Source organism: Cephus cinctus, unplaced genomic scaffold (assembly GCF_000341935.2).
Source record: "Cephus cinctus unplaced genomic scaffold, Ccin1 Ccin1_scaffold0786, whole genome shotgun sequence".
Classification (NCBI taxonomy): Eukaryota; Metazoa; Arthropoda; class Insecta; order Hymenoptera; family Cephidae; genus Cephus; species Cephus cinctus.
Genome location: NW_014333388.1, coordinates 107,730 through 120,976, shown reverse-complemented (window position 1 = coordinate 120,976; position 13,247 = coordinate 107,730). Strand labels below are relative to the sequence as shown.

At 33.8% G+C, this 13,247-nt stretch overlaps 5 protein-coding genes across 9 annotated transcripts; 3 read left to right on the top strand and 2 right to left on the bottom strand.

Annotated features, from left to right (window-relative positions):
* The first annotated feature begins 889 nt into the window (after positions 1–889).
* On the top strand, positions 890–1,522 carry LOC107270529 (39S ribosomal protein L34, mitochondrial). The gene is made up of 2 exons (XM_015745617.2): positions 890–1,095; positions 1,220–1,522. Exons 1-2 carry the CDS (start codon positions 1,055–1,057, stop codon positions 1,473–1,475), a joined length of 297 nt encoding a protein of 98 aa, XP_015601103.1. The 5' UTR covers positions 890–1,054; the 3' UTR covers positions 1,476–1,522.
* On the bottom strand, positions 1,505–3,139 carry LOC107270528 (mitochondrial mRNA pseudouridine synthase RPUSD3). Its single transcript, XM_015745616.1, has 4 exons — positions 2,750–3,139; positions 2,490–2,676; positions 2,214–2,412; positions 1,505–2,111 (listed from the first exon to the last, which is right to left on the bottom strand). Exons 1-4 carry the CDS (start codon positions 2,955–2,957, stop codon positions 1,596–1,598), a joined length of 1,110 nt encoding a protein of 369 aa, XP_015601102.1. The 5' UTR covers positions 2,958–3,139; the 3' UTR covers positions 1,505–1,595.
* Positions 2,978–6,801, top strand: LOC107270526. Of its 3 annotated transcripts, none has more exons than XM_015745614.2 (13): positions 2,978–3,110; positions 3,186–3,269; positions 3,636–3,904; positions 4,010–4,111; positions 4,207–4,337; positions 4,397–4,487; positions 4,563–4,673; positions 4,753–4,951; positions 5,077–5,212; positions 5,294–5,514; positions 5,592–5,857; positions 5,942–6,115; positions 6,186–6,801. In XM_015745614.2, exons 3-13 carry the CDS (start codon positions 3,640–3,642, stop codon positions 6,611–6,613), a joined length of 2,124 nt encoding a protein of 707 aa, XP_015601100.1. In that variant the 5' UTR covers positions 2,978–3,110; positions 3,186–3,269; positions 3,636–3,639; the 3' UTR covers positions 6,614–6,801. The 3 variants fall into 3 exon arrangements, with proteins under 3 accessions (XP_015601100.1, XP_015601099.1, XP_024943649.1); XM_015745613.2 differs by having other exon boundaries at positions 5,062–5,212; XM_025087881.1 differs by having other exon boundaries at positions 3,019–3,110; positions 3,234–3,269; positions 5,062–5,212.
* Positions 6,791–9,039, bottom strand: LOC107270527 (mitochondrial import inner membrane translocase subunit TIM50-C). The gene is made up of 8 exons (XM_015745615.2): positions 8,751–9,039; positions 8,120–8,469; positions 7,882–8,001; positions 7,706–7,813; positions 7,499–7,630; positions 7,317–7,440; positions 7,130–7,233; positions 6,791–7,053 (listed from the first exon to the last, which is right to left on the bottom strand). The coding sequence occupies exons 1-8, from the start codon at positions 8,890–8,892 to the stop codon at positions 6,964–6,966; spliced, it is 1,170 nt and encodes a 389-aa protein (XP_015601101.1). The 5' UTR covers positions 8,893–9,039; the 3' UTR covers positions 6,791–6,963.
* A 2,211-nt stretch (positions 9,040–11,250) lies between these two features.
* Positions 11,251–13,076, top strand: LOC107270507 (DNA repair protein complementing XP-A cells homolog). Of its 3 annotated transcripts, none has more exons than XM_015745578.2 (6): positions 11,251–11,467; positions 11,633–11,800; positions 11,948–12,059; positions 12,125–12,249; positions 12,318–12,594; positions 12,677–13,076. In XM_015745578.2, the coding sequence occupies exons 1-6, from the start codon at positions 11,439–11,441 to the stop codon at positions 12,836–12,838; spliced, it is 873 nt and encodes a 290-aa protein (XP_015601064.1). In that variant the 5' UTR covers positions 11,251–11,438; the 3' UTR covers positions 12,839–13,076. The 3 variants fall into 3 exon arrangements, with proteins under 3 accessions (XP_015601064.1, XP_015601065.1, XP_015601066.1); XM_015745579.2 differs by having other exon boundaries at positions 11,253–11,520; XM_015745580.2 differs by having other exon boundaries at positions 11,253–11,556.
* Positions 13,077–13,247: the final 171 nt, after the last annotated feature.

The following is a 13,247-nucleotide window of genomic DNA, read 5'->3' as shown; positions in this document are numbered from 1 at the left end:
TAGAATTTCTATAGTTCCTGATAGGTTTTAACAATAGTTCTGCTACGTAACATCGTTAAAATAGGAATTTTCCAAAAATTTAGGTGCTACATGGGTGTCAGTTCCAGCACTGCACTTTTTTAAAATTCTTGAAAATGATTCAACAATAGGCTTTTTCAATAGCTCTCGAGGAGTTCTATAGTTCCAGATAGGTTTTAACAACAGTTCTGCTACGTAACATCGTTATAATACCTATTAAGGATACTAGTCGCACCATATGCTTCAGTGCAGGTATGCATAAGGAGCTGGCTTTCAGTGTTGTTTTCAGGTTGTGTTTCAAACAGTTCCGGAATAATTCTCTCTAGTACTCAATGTTGGGACCATAGTTCCGCTTGGAACTATTGTTAAATAATGATGGAAGCTAGCACGGCATCGCTGAACTCCTTAACACAGGCAGGCATAAGGTGCTGGCTTTTGGCTTAGTAAATCTTATCGAACTTACACTGTACATTTGAATTTAAGATTACAAAAAAAAAGATTTAGGCAATATCTGATAAGCGGCCTCTTTCTAAGGGTTGCTCTGGGAATCAGCTGTAAGTAGTGGAGAATCTCTGCCCGCCAGGCTACCCGTTCGTGATCACGTTCAGCTCGGCTGCGACGGGATATGCATTATCGACGGTGGCGATGATCACAAAATTCTATTTCTAGACTCGCGGCTACGATTTAGCGCCATGTTTTTGGTATCGCCTAAAACCGTAGCGTTGTGCATCTCCCTACTGATCTCTGTTTAGGCAATACTAAAAATATGACGCTAAATCATAGCGGCGAATCCGGGAGTAGGATTTTGTGATCATCGTCTCCGTCGATAATATATTACCCATCGTAGCCGAGCTCAACGTGATCACGAACGTTTAGCCTAGCGGGCAGAGGTTCTCCGCAACTTACCGCTGGAGCCAGAGTACTATCTTTCTAGATATTTGTATCCTCATAGTTGTAGAAGCTGCGTATTCTGTAACCTTACTTAATAACGTTTACTCCGGAGTTATTTAATGCTGGGTGAATCAAATTGAGAATCATGTTTGGTAAACTGGCATTGAACATTTTTCAAGCGTTACCGTATGTATTATTTTCCAAAAATTTATTGATTATTTTCTTCACACAAATATGAGCAGATGTATTTAGATTTTCATTTATGCTTCTGGTGTTGTGCCACTTATACGATGCTTGTAAATTGTTTCAGAAAAATCACTTGTAATTTACCAGCGAGGAACCTGTGTATGTCATCTAATACCCCTAATGCTCTTTTACCCGCTCAGACACCTGGTGGATTATGGAGCTTGACCTTTTTTAGAACACGAATGAGATATCATTTTCCAAGACCTAACGAAGTTAGGAGAATCAAACGACATGGCTGGCAGGCCAGGATGTCAACACCATCAGGAAGAAAAATTTTAATGCGAAGAATACTGAAAGGGAAATTTGTACTCAGTCACTGAGATTGTAAAAGTTTTCAATAAAATATACGTTTTAGTGTAAAATGTAACATCTTTATTCCATTTAAGCAGAAAGTTGTTGATAACAATTAAATAAAATGTGGATATTACATTTATTTAGATCTACAGTGCAATCTCAGCTCCATCTTTAGGTATTTGATCTTCTTCCTTTGGAAGTTTAAACTGTAATTTTTCACAAGTCCATTCAAATTCTGGCATTAAGGGTGCGGTTAATGTTAAACCATCGTATCGGCCATAGTACGATGGTAAATATAATTTACGAAGATGAATGTGTGCTGGTATAATTAACTGTTCCTTAGAAGACAATGACAGAAGCTCCAAAATTTCCGCTTTTATACTAGGTGGTCGGTGAGCAGCATCAACGAATGGACTGATTTTCACACGCGATCCCATCACTTCCTGAATAAGGGATCCTCTAATCCTGTCGCCCAAGATTGGACTGTTCAATGTGGTTGCAGCAAATAATCGCAAAGCATGCCATTTTGTCGTCGATGTCTTTATCTGTAATAACGTTGATAAGTTTTGCGTTGAGTTAGAAAGGACTTTAAAGTCGACGTTGAGAATCTTTATATCTCGTCTCTTTTGTTCCATATGTGTCCAATTGTTTATTATTACTGGCTGTAAAGAAGACAGGATTTCGTATATATTACTTATATTAGCGATCAACAGATAAATCAGATTTTAAGATATAAGTGTATGTAAGAAATCAATATAAATTACCACAGTGTATGTTTTACAAGGACTTCTTTGTAACTTCATAGCCAGATGCTTATGTCCTTCCTGTTCTTTTGGCATATATCTTGTTACTACCCAATATGTTCTCGGAATTACTTTTATGGACTGAGCCTCGCGAAAACATTTCATTACTTTCTGCTTAATCTCTTCGTTTACTGCAAAAAGTGCAACTCCAGATGTGTATCTATTAGTTGAAAACAATGTTTCAGTACTTGTCAAATTATAATATACTTTATAAATAGGAATTGAGTTTTAGCTCACTTCTCTGGTATTTTTATTGGTTCTAGAGACGAATAACCAAGTGTTCTTTTAATGTGTGGAATTGCATCTGTTAATGTATAATTCACACTATTGGGAATATCATTTTCCGATTTTAGTTTTGAGCCATCCTTATCAAATACCGTACGACCAGATATCCCATAAGGTTTATTTAAAGCCACAAGTCCATCTGAAAATAATGATTCTATTTATCTTACAAATATCAAACTAGATTTACATAATAAATAAGAATATAGCATTACCATGACAATAAAGAAGATGATTATCTAAAAGAGATGTACTAAATTCATCAAGTGATTTCCAAGGATGGATATTTTCATAGACATGTTTCTTTCTACTTTGCCTTTTAGATGTAGTATATTTCCTTGCAGTAAATATTTCACAACATTTACTTCCTTTACTTATTCGAGTAAGTATCAAGCCGGTCAACCTTACCAAGCAATTTTCCATTTTACGATGATGAATTATAGTACGAATTGTAAATACTATGGCTTTGCGGCACAACCAGACACCTTAACCTTACAGTTCACGAAGCACCTAAACTTCGCGTTTCTTTTTTTACTTCCTTCCTATATGAATCTTCGAACTCTACTTATGTATCAGGTAAATACATTGTTCATATATATTTACGAGAACATTGTCACTCTGTTAAATTATATTTATTTAACTTGTATTTAGTTTCTTGTAATGCAACAATAACGGCAACAATAATCACTGTGAATTCAGAATCGGTTCTACAAAGTTCTGTCTCCGATACAAGCTGTAAGTACCGTGACAATTTAATTTACATATACACATTACATTAAATACGGTATTTAAATCTATAATTTCTTTTGTAAAATAATATTTGTTTATATTATATGTGCGATTAGTTTCTCAAAAATTTCTCGTAAATTTGGCCGGCAACAAATGTGAAGTTGATCCAAATTATGAGCACGTGTTTTCTCCATCTGATCTTATTTTTGAAAATTTTTCATACCGACGACTGATTGTTGCACATTTATATAAATAACTGTTTATGCTTATTATTAACTAAATTCGAGCAAAATTTCATTGAATGTACGTCCCATTAATTCTAACTGCAGCATAATACTTGTAAACTGAATTATAAATTTGCAATATTTTCAGCAATATGAATGAAAAATGTAGTGGAGCAACTACAAATCAAGACTCAAGCCAGAAATCATTAAGTAGGGCTGAAGCTGGTTTACATGGAAAACTTAAAACACGATATGTAAAATATCATCCTCACTATTTGGTATGTGGCTATAATTTGCATAATACCAAATATGCAAATTATACTGATGTGGAAAGTATTATGGATCTTTATCAAGAATTTACATTCAACTGTGATTTACCAAAACCTTTGTTACCACCGGCAAAATTACCACGGTGTGGTCAGTATTATTACATATTTGCTATTGGGTTAAGAGTTTTATACAATACCCTCTTTGAAAATATAAAGGTGCTAATACTACACAGAGTTTATATTTACATTTTAGTTCTAAGAGATGAAGATCCAGTTCTTGAACTTCCTATGGCCAAATCATTGCTTCAAAATCGTATTGACAGAATAACAGATTATTGTGAAAAGAGGAAGAATGGTACAATCTTTAAGTGTTGCCTTATTTTTAATGTGAAACATTTGATTTCCCAATGAACTTCCATATGACAAAAAATATATAAAATTTTCTTTCAGGGCTAGTTCGGTTTTTGAAAAAAGATTTAAAATGGTCAAGGCACTATGGCGAAGCACGAGCAACTGTACCTAAATACGTTGCAGATATTGCTGAACTGGTGGAATTGGATCCTGATCTTGATTTTCAAGGGGTAAGATGATTGTCTGAACTAATTTTATTTTAATAATTATGTATCTTTTATTTTTATAGAAATATAACTGGTATTACACAGGAGGGACAATGAAAACATTGTTACTGGGTGCCACAAATGTTTTGGTTTTTCCATATGCAAACGAATTAGGTATTACTATCATCATTCTGAATAATATTTATGAAGAGCAAAATTGATATAATTAATTTATAATATAAATTTCAGTTGCTACTCCCATAGTACATAAAGAATCATCATTATTGAAACCAGATCTGAAACATGCATCAAAATATAGCATGGATGGAGCATTATATGAACTGAGGCATAATAACCATGGTAAGTTGCAGTGTTGTTTGAAAAATAATAGCTTAATCTTATTATTACATATAATAATAAATCGATTCTTGTGCTTAAGGCTGTATTTTGGGAAGATATAAGAATCAATGTGTGATTTATTGTATCTCGTACATTGATAATAAAGTAGAAATTTTCGGACAGCATAAACAATCATCACCGATAGCATACATAAGTGCAGATTTAAATTCTGAATATCGAAATCAATACTGTACAGTAGACTTGGATAGATGCTTATCGTTGTGGGATATTAATAAAGTGTGAGTAACATTCTCTCTTTACATAGCAACGAACAAGTGGATACAAAATTGATTTATACACTCCATAGAACGATCAAACTATTTTGACAATTCTTTCATTCTTTCAATAGGAATCCCTTAAGTACGAATCCCTTAAGTACTAATGTTATACCGCAGACCCAAGTATTGGATGACAAATGGTCAAGTATTCATTTCCAGCAGTCTGATCCAAACATTATAGTATTCGTTGACAGATGTTGTCTGCACTACATGGACACTCGGGTAATTAATCAACTCGTACAATAAAAATTGCTATGATCGAAATTAGTCCTTCACATAAATAATATATATATTTTTTTTTAGACATCGTTAGAAAAACCACAATTAACACTATGTCCTAAACCATATTTAGAATCATGTGAGAATCTTTGTCTTGACATTCCAAGTAGGAACAACGATCAGCGATACATAGGTTCATATCACAATTTGTTAATGTGTGACAGTCGATCATCAAAATCACCTGTCATACAAAAATGGACTCATCAATTTCAAAGTCCTCCCTGCGTTGGAAATACTTTCGATAGGTAAGATTATATTAATTTCTGTTATCAAGATAATATGAGAAAAGCAGAAGTGTATTCACATAAAGTTTTTTTTTCAGGGATGAGAAGGAATTCGTTGTGATATGTAGTCAATTAACTGATGAAGTTTCAATTATTTTAAATACATGGGTGCACAGTGATACTCCACACTCGTTTAGTCTGCCATACACACCGCCAAGTATTTTACAAACTTTAGCAGTATCTCAAAGTCGAGGAAAATGTTTGGATCCCATTATGAAATCCAGAATCGAAGTGAGTAATGTTGGTTGTGCAATGGGAGCTGATACCGAAGGTCATATATCACTTTTCCTACAGAATTCATTAAGTAAGTAACATGTTAATCACTTCATTTTACTATGTTGCTTTGTGACTTTTATTTCATGTATTTAATTGACACATGTCTTTCTAGATGATATATTTTATCAGTGTATCACACATGAGACACAACTAGACATAGATTCCGAAATGAATATTAAAGCTTATTTGGCATTGGAATTATGGGAACGTGTTATGTTATCTCAAAGGAAAACGATAAAGCCACTTTTACTTTCCGACAAAATTAGCATGGAACACGTGCACAAAGGTGAGTATATTTACATACGGTTATAGATTAGCGCAATTAAAAGTTAACTTAATGACATTTAAATTAACAGAACTGACGAATAAAAAATTACGTTTGAAATATGAGAGAGAGGTTTGGACTCTTTATCGTTCAAACTGGAAACAGTCTGTAGAAAAATTACATTCATACGTGGACATACTAGCCCCGGAGCTTTTGGCTGTTTGGGAAATTAAAGAAGAGCCACCTTCGTCGGCGGTTCCACATCAGAAAGTTTTAAGTTGGTTAGAAAAAGCAGCGACTGGTAAAACAGAAGATGAGGACTCAGAATTTACTCCAACACCTTCAATTTTCACGCCGTCTCCAATTAATACTCAGGAACTTATAAGTGTGTCTCAGCCTTTGGATACAGAATATAATGACGATATTGATCTTGAACAGGAAGTAATCAGTCTGCCAGAAAAGACCAAATCACTTAAGAAAAAGAACACGAAGAAAAAGAAATATATATCTGGATTTTAATAGAATACATCCCCTAGTAAATATTCTTCTTGCATCCTCGTAGTAAAGTTCAGATTAAATACTGTGATATTACATATTTTTAATAAAAATATCTGCTGTAATATGTCCAGTACTTATCAGTTTATTGTTAACTAATAATATGAAATTTCAATGTGCAAAATAAATAACTAAATAGTCTTTTAAATTAACGGTATGGATGTGAACATCGCTTTTACTTTATTTCTAACAAGGTACAGTACAGATGTTTTGGCCATCTTATTACATTAGCTGAGATGATTGCGAGTCTCAATTCTGGGATGTGTAATTCAAATATATGGAATTGCGTAATTAAACAATTATTTAAATTGTTATTAACGATTTTTCAGAAAAGATGGCGTCCACCTCGATACAACTACTTTGCTACCTTCCTTCTGAGCTTTGGTCTCCTCCTCTTCCATTTGCTGTTGAAAGAATTCGAATTTTCATAGCTGCTTATGGTATAACAAAGACAATAGCAATGATTCATGTAGAGCTTACTAATAATTTTCGTTGATTTTCTCTAAAGGCTTCCAAAGGGTTGTCGAACTGTCTGTAATAATTAAGTACTTCCCGGACATCTTCCACGTTTGTAGCAAGTATCGCTGTATCAATAATACCGGAAGGATTTTAGTTAAACAGTTTCATGAACAAGTTGTACTAAAATAATTATAATAATTCATATTACTTCTAAGGAAGGCGGCCAGATCATACAACGTAGTGTCATCATCATTTCCGGTCCATCTAGGAATCTTGAGGGTGTTTTCAGGATGGAACTGTACACTTTTCGAATTCCAGTCGACTACGATTACCTGAAAATATGAACCAAATTTTTAACTAATTTGTACGTCTTACAACTGCAAAACTCACCTTACTAAGATCACGATTAAGGGCACTCAAATCCTTTACGTGATGTCCGTCAACGAAACGTGTTGCATCTCTAACCAATCTGTACATTATGTAGCCTTGTGGATCAAGAGCATCCAAAATTGGGAAGACCGTCTATAACATTATTTAGTCAGAGTTACTTTGGTAGTTGCAATTTTCGCTGTAAAATACATGACTAAATAGTCTTACCATTCCCTGTTCTGAAGTGTATACCACAATTTCAAATTGTGGTGGTGCTACGGCATCTAAAAAGTAATCGACGCCTGGACGTTTCTTAAATCTCCACCCTGTGAGATACTGTATATAAATTTTAGACAACTGTTTCTCGTACTCATAAATAAAAAATACGGATCACAAGATATTACCGTCCAATCAGGATGTACTAATACGTCTGTCATTTCCAGGACCAAAGTATAGGGAGGCTGAATATAAGGATGGCTCAGTGGATCTGGAAGTAGTTTTTCTCTGCTAGGTTCCTGTACAAACTGCATTCAAAAACTAATTTTACAATTTGTGGATACAAAATTTATGGTAAAAAAATGCAAGACTTCTGAGATGTTTGCACCACACACCAACTATGCCTGATACACATGATAACTGTACCTTTTTGTAGTAATTTAATTCTCTACACAGTCTTCTGTATAGCTGTTCAAAATATGGTAAGTGACTAAACTCATCCTCAATGACATTTCCATTCTCATCAATATTTGGTCTAGCTAGTTCGTAGACCAAAACCGAACCCATCAATCCCATAGAAATTCCAAAAAATGCAAAACTGTATTTCATCATTTTCCATGATTGTTCCCGTTGCTTCTTCTCCTCTTCCTCTTCCTTTTTCTCTTCCTCCTGACGTGAACGCTGCTTATCTTGATCACCTGTATTGGGAGATAGCGTTGCAGTAGCAGTTGTAGGTTGAATATTGGTCAAACTCCCAGCTATCGAAGGTTTAGATGCTGTAAGAAGAAAGTATAATTTATTATACAGCAAAACGAAGAATCCCCAATTACTCGTAATACTTATACGATTTATCAACGTTCTATTAAAATACAAATATTAAATAAAACTAATCGATTTCATATAGTTACGCATACAGATCATTATAATTTATCAACAAACATTACAAATCTATCAAATTGCATTTAAAATCGTAATATTTTATCTTAAAAAAACTAAATTGTAGCAGAAAGATTGGAAAAATTCCTTGCGAGGTTAGCGCTCCAAAAAATACACTCACAATTGGTGCCGTAACAATATTTTTGTACCGCCTGGACCAAGGAAATCCTTGAAGGTGGCTGCCGGAGGGTAGAGTACGCTGCACCTCTGCTGCCATTGCATATTTTACAGAAAATACGCAAACTCCTCGATGCAAATGCCATTACTTTTGATGGAACGTGAGATCTTGATGGGTCTGATGTACGTAAAGCAAAGAACCGCCGGCAAAGCAAATCCTCTAGAGAAATTCTCTGGGGATTCTATTTCATGACAGTCCTACGCGTGGTAGTGGTCATCTGTCTCCGCCATTTCTGAAAGAACCAATGAACGTTGTGCGATAAATTCATCCGAATGTAATTTAAAAATTGTACCATCGAAACATTAATGGGTCAATTCATATTGTGACTTACTTTAGAAATTTATTTATTATATTGCAGTGACATATGTAATATATCTCTAATGGTATTGTTATTGCTAATCTTTTGTAAACCATATGTGTATGTATATCTGTACTTCGTGTACTGTATCAGTATTGTGTTTGTCGAATAAATCATCGTGTAACACTTATACACTTTTCGAATCTTCTATTCCTTCCTATATCTCCATCACCCTCCTCCTAGTATATCCTTCAAAACTAAGTTTTTAAAATGTTTTTTGGAAAAAGAAAAGTTTGAAGTGGTAGCGCATGTAACATACCACACATATATTATATTGCAGTGATATATGTAATATATCTCTAATGGTATTGTTAGTGCTAATCTTTTGTAAACCATATCTGTATGTATATCTGTACCTCGTATACTGTATCATTATTGCGTTTGTCGAATAAATCATCGTGTAACACTTATACACTTTTCGAGTCTTCTATTCCTTCCTATATCTCCATCACCCTCCTCCTAGTATATCCTTCAAAACTAAGTTTTTAAAATGTTTTTTGGAAAAAGAAAAGTTTGAAGTGGTAGCGCATGTAACATACCACACATATATTATATTGCAGTGATATATGTAATATATCTCTAATGGTATTGTTAGTGCTAATCTTTTGTAAACCATATCTGTATGTATATCTGTACCTCGTATACTGTATCATTATTGCGTTTGTCGAATAAATCATCGTGTAACACTTATACACTTTTCGAATCTTCTATTCCTTCCTATATCTCCATCACTCTCCTCCTAGTATATCCTTCAAAACTAAGTTGTTAAAAAGTCCTTTGGAAAAATAAAAGTCCAAAGTGGTAGCGCATGTAAAATACAACACGTATATTATATTGTATTGATACATTTTAATATATTTCTAATGGCTTTGATATTACTAATCTTTCGCGGAATATATAGGTACATTTGTATTCCGTATACTGTATCATTATTGTGTTTGTCGAATAAATTATCTTGTAACACATATACACGTTGATATTCTTTTACCCTATGCGAATATTCCAGAGTACGAATGAGTTCTGTCTCTTTCTTCCACTCCTCCGTCCTAACAGCATCCTTCTCCTCCCTTATGCTTCGAAACCCTTTTTTAGCTTTGCACCATTTTCGATTCCATCTCTGTCATATTATCCATATCTTGACTTCGCTTTTCTTCCACAATACTACCTTCTAAGATCTAATGATTTCAAGTGTAATTTGAAAATCGCATCGTCGAAACTTTAGTGGGTCAATTTTTAATAAAGAATTCGCATTAGTTCGAATTTTCGCCGATAAGAGGGCAGCACCTCCTGGGCATGATATGTGGCGCCATCTCTGAGAGAACGAGTGAACTTTCTCCGATAAAATAATTCCGAAAGTAATTCGAAAATCAGCTATATCAGGCTGGTACAGATCAAACTGCGATAGCCTACCCAATGCAATATAATATACGTGTGGTAAAAAACTTAGTTTTTAAGGATATACTAGGAGGAGAGTGATGGAGATAGACCTACCCTTTCAAAAAATCCCTTTACTTTTTGCAACTTGCAGATGGAATGAAAGTAATGGCAGAGAAAATGCAGCATAGCCGAAAAGTGGTGTAGAAGCATAAAGTTGGAAGAGAAGGAGAAGGATGCTGTTAGGACGGAGGAGAGTACGAAAGAGACAGAACTCATTCGTACTCTGGAATATTCGTATAGGGTAAAAGAATATCAACGTGTATATGTGTTTAAAGATAATTTATTCGACAAACGCAATAATGATACAGTATACGAGGTACAGATATACATACATATATGGTTTACAACAGATTAGCAATAACAATACCATTAGAGATACATTAAAATATATCAATGCAATATAATATACGTGTGGTAAAAAACTTAGTTTTTAAGGATATATTAGGAGGAGAGTGATGGAGATAGAGGGAGGAATAGGAGGTTCGAAAAGTGTACAAGTGTTACAAGATAATTTATTGGACAAATGCAATAATGATACAGTATACAAAGTACAAATGTACATATTGTATAGTCCGCGAAAGATTAGTAATGCCATTAGAAATATATTACAATATATCACTACAATATAATATACGTGTGGTATGTTACATGCGCTACCACTTTTGACTTTTCTTTTTCCAAATGACATTTTAAAAACTTTCGCGTTTCGCGTTAGATTGGTTAGATTTTGTTAGGTCAGTAAAATTGCGCATTTGCGCAATGAGGAGAACTGGACATTACGAAGTGAGAAGAAGATTTACCTATCTCTGTTTCAATACATTAGGGGCCACTTTTGAATGCGCCATTCCTCTTCCAGGAGTATAAGGTGTGTGGATAAAATTTACGTTACTCCCTACTCATCTCTACCACCCGTTAGTGGTGGGTTGGCGGATATTATTCTTCAATATATTTTGCGTGGTTGTAATTGGCACATACCGATCTTTAACCGTTTTGCATTATATTAATATAATCTGATCATTTGATGATATAATGAATTAAGAAAAATGTCCTGCTCTGCTGATTCAAAACATGGAGAAGATCTCGATACTAGCCATGAGAAGGAGATGAAAAAACAACTCCAAGAAAGAGCAGAGAGAAATCGGCAAAAAGCTTTACTTATAAAGAAATCAAAACTTATTGCTCATCCGTATGCCAAGGAGTATGTAATTTTAATCTCATTTGATAATTTATGAGTTAAATTATTACTACTTTGTTTTTCATTTTTTTGTTAGTTTAGTTAACATTGGATTGTACAATACTCATCTCTTACGAATGGATGTTATTATTGCATTTTAATATATTTTAGAGATAATGGTGATTCCACAAAAGGAAGACAGTTAAAAGTACATGGACAACGTGTCATTGATAGCGGTGGTGGTTTTCTTATAGAAGAAGATGACGAATTGGAACAACAAATGGTAAACATAAGATGCTACATATAACATTGTTTTTAAATTTAAATTACATAGTCAATTTTTTTTAGCTCAATATTGCCACAGTTCCCGCTCCAATTATCTCAGAATTTCCTATTTGTGAAGACTGTCAAAAAGAATTTAAGGACTCTTACCTTCTGCAAACATTCGACCTCGCAGTGTGTGATTTGTGCAGGTAACATGGTACCCCTCAGTACCCTTATAACTTATGAATTAATTATTTTTGTTAATTATATACTTCAGAGACAGTCAGGACAAACACTCTCTTATCACGAAAACAGAGGCTAAGCAGGAATATCTATTGAAGGATTGTGACTTCGATAAAAGAGAGCCTCCACTTAAATATATTATACGAAAAAATCCACACAATGTGCGCTGGGGTGAAATGAAGTTATATTTACATTTACAAGTGGAAAAACGGGCGCTGGAAGTCTGGGGTTCTGAGGAAAAATTACTTAAAGAACGAGAATTGCGAGACGTTAAAAGAGAAGAAACTAAAATCAAAAAGTTTAATAAGAAGGTATATCGATTAGTGAAACTGCGTCACTAATAAATATAAATTTTTATTTAACTTTAAAAAAATATTTATCGATATGTTTAAGGTAAAAAAATTGCGAATGGAAGTTAGAAGTTCCTTATATGATAAAACACAAAAAGCGTCTCACGTTCACACATTTGGAGAAGATACCTATAACGAAGATGATGATACATATACGCATTCTTGCGTTACGTGTGGCTATGAAGAAACATATGAAAAAATGTAGACCAAAAATTGCATTTTCTGGTACCTATAAAGTTTCGTACAATCGCAGCCATAGATTATAAGGAGTTTGCATGAAGAATTCTTATATATTTTTATTTTTCTATTTAACGCATCCTGTTCGTTTCCTACACACATCAGTTTATGCATATTCTTTAATAATGTATTATCCAGTGAATATATTCTGTGAATACATTTCATTAGGTCATTAATAAAATAGCAGTATTATTTCTCAAAATGTATACATAGAGTTAATGAAAAAACATACACTTCAAGAATTATTATATAAATATTTCTTTAATTATTGTATTTCCTTTACAAAATTTGTTTTCAAGCATAATATATCTTCGTACACTGTACATTAGGCTGTGCCTTCAATCTTATCCCAGCAATAATCATTAAACATAATGATA

Bases quoted from the DNA above. Each gene is read 5' to 3' on its own strand.
- LOC107270529 (XM_015745617.2), top strand. From the start codon at position 1,055: ATGTTTGGTAAACTGGCATTGAACATTTTTCAAGCGTTACC. The intron at 1,096-1,219 runs GTATGTATTATT...AAATTGTTTCAG, and splicing joins AACATTTTTCAAGCGTTACC to AAAAATCACTTGTAATTTAC.
- LOC107270507 (XM_015745578.2), top strand. From the start codon at position 11,439: ATGCGCCATTCCTCTTCCAGGAGTATAAG. The intron at 11,468-11,632 runs GTGTGTGGATAA...TTGATGATATAA, and splicing joins TCCTCTTCCAGGAGTATAAG to TGAATTAAGAAAAATGTCCT. The intron at 12,250-12,317 runs GTAACATGGTAC...TATATACTTCAG, and splicing joins GCAGTGTGTGATTTGTGCAG to AGACAGTCAGGACAAACACT.
- LOC107270526 (XM_015745613.2), top strand. From the start codon at position 3,640: ATGAATGAAAAATGTAGTGGAGCAACTACAAATCAAGACTCAAGCCAG. The intron at 3,905-4,009 runs GTCAGTATTATT...TTTACATTTTAG, and splicing joins GGCAAAATTACCACGGTGTG to TTCTAAGAGATGAAGATCCA. The intron at 4,112-4,206 runs GTACAATCTTTA...ATTTTCTTTCAG, and splicing joins TTGTGAAAAGAGGAAGAATG to GGCTAGTTCGGTTTTTGAAA.
- LOC107270527 (XM_015745615.2), bottom strand. From the start codon at position 8,892: ATGGCATTTGCATCGAGGAGTTTGCGTATTTTCTGTAAAATATGCAAT. The intron at 8,002-8,119 runs GTACAGTTATCA...TTTTGAATGCAG, and splicing joins AATTAAATTACTACAAAAAG to TTTGTACAGGAACCTAGCAG. The intron at 7,631-7,705 runs GTAAGACTATTT...ATAATGTTATAG, and splicing joins ACACTTCAGAACAGGGAATG to ACGGTCTTCCCAATTTTGGA.
- LOC107270528 (XM_015745616.1), bottom strand. From the start codon at position 2,957: ATGGAAAATTGCTTGGTAAGGTTGACCGGCTTGATACTTACTCGAATA. The intron at 2,677-2,749 runs GTAATGCTATAT...CATTATTTTCAG, and splicing joins TCATCTTCTTTATTGTCATG to ATGGACTTGTGGCTTTAAAT. The intron at 2,413-2,489 runs GTGAGCTAAAAC...TTCAACTAATAG, and splicing joins CCAATAAAAATACCAGAGAA to ATACACATCTGGAGTTGCAC.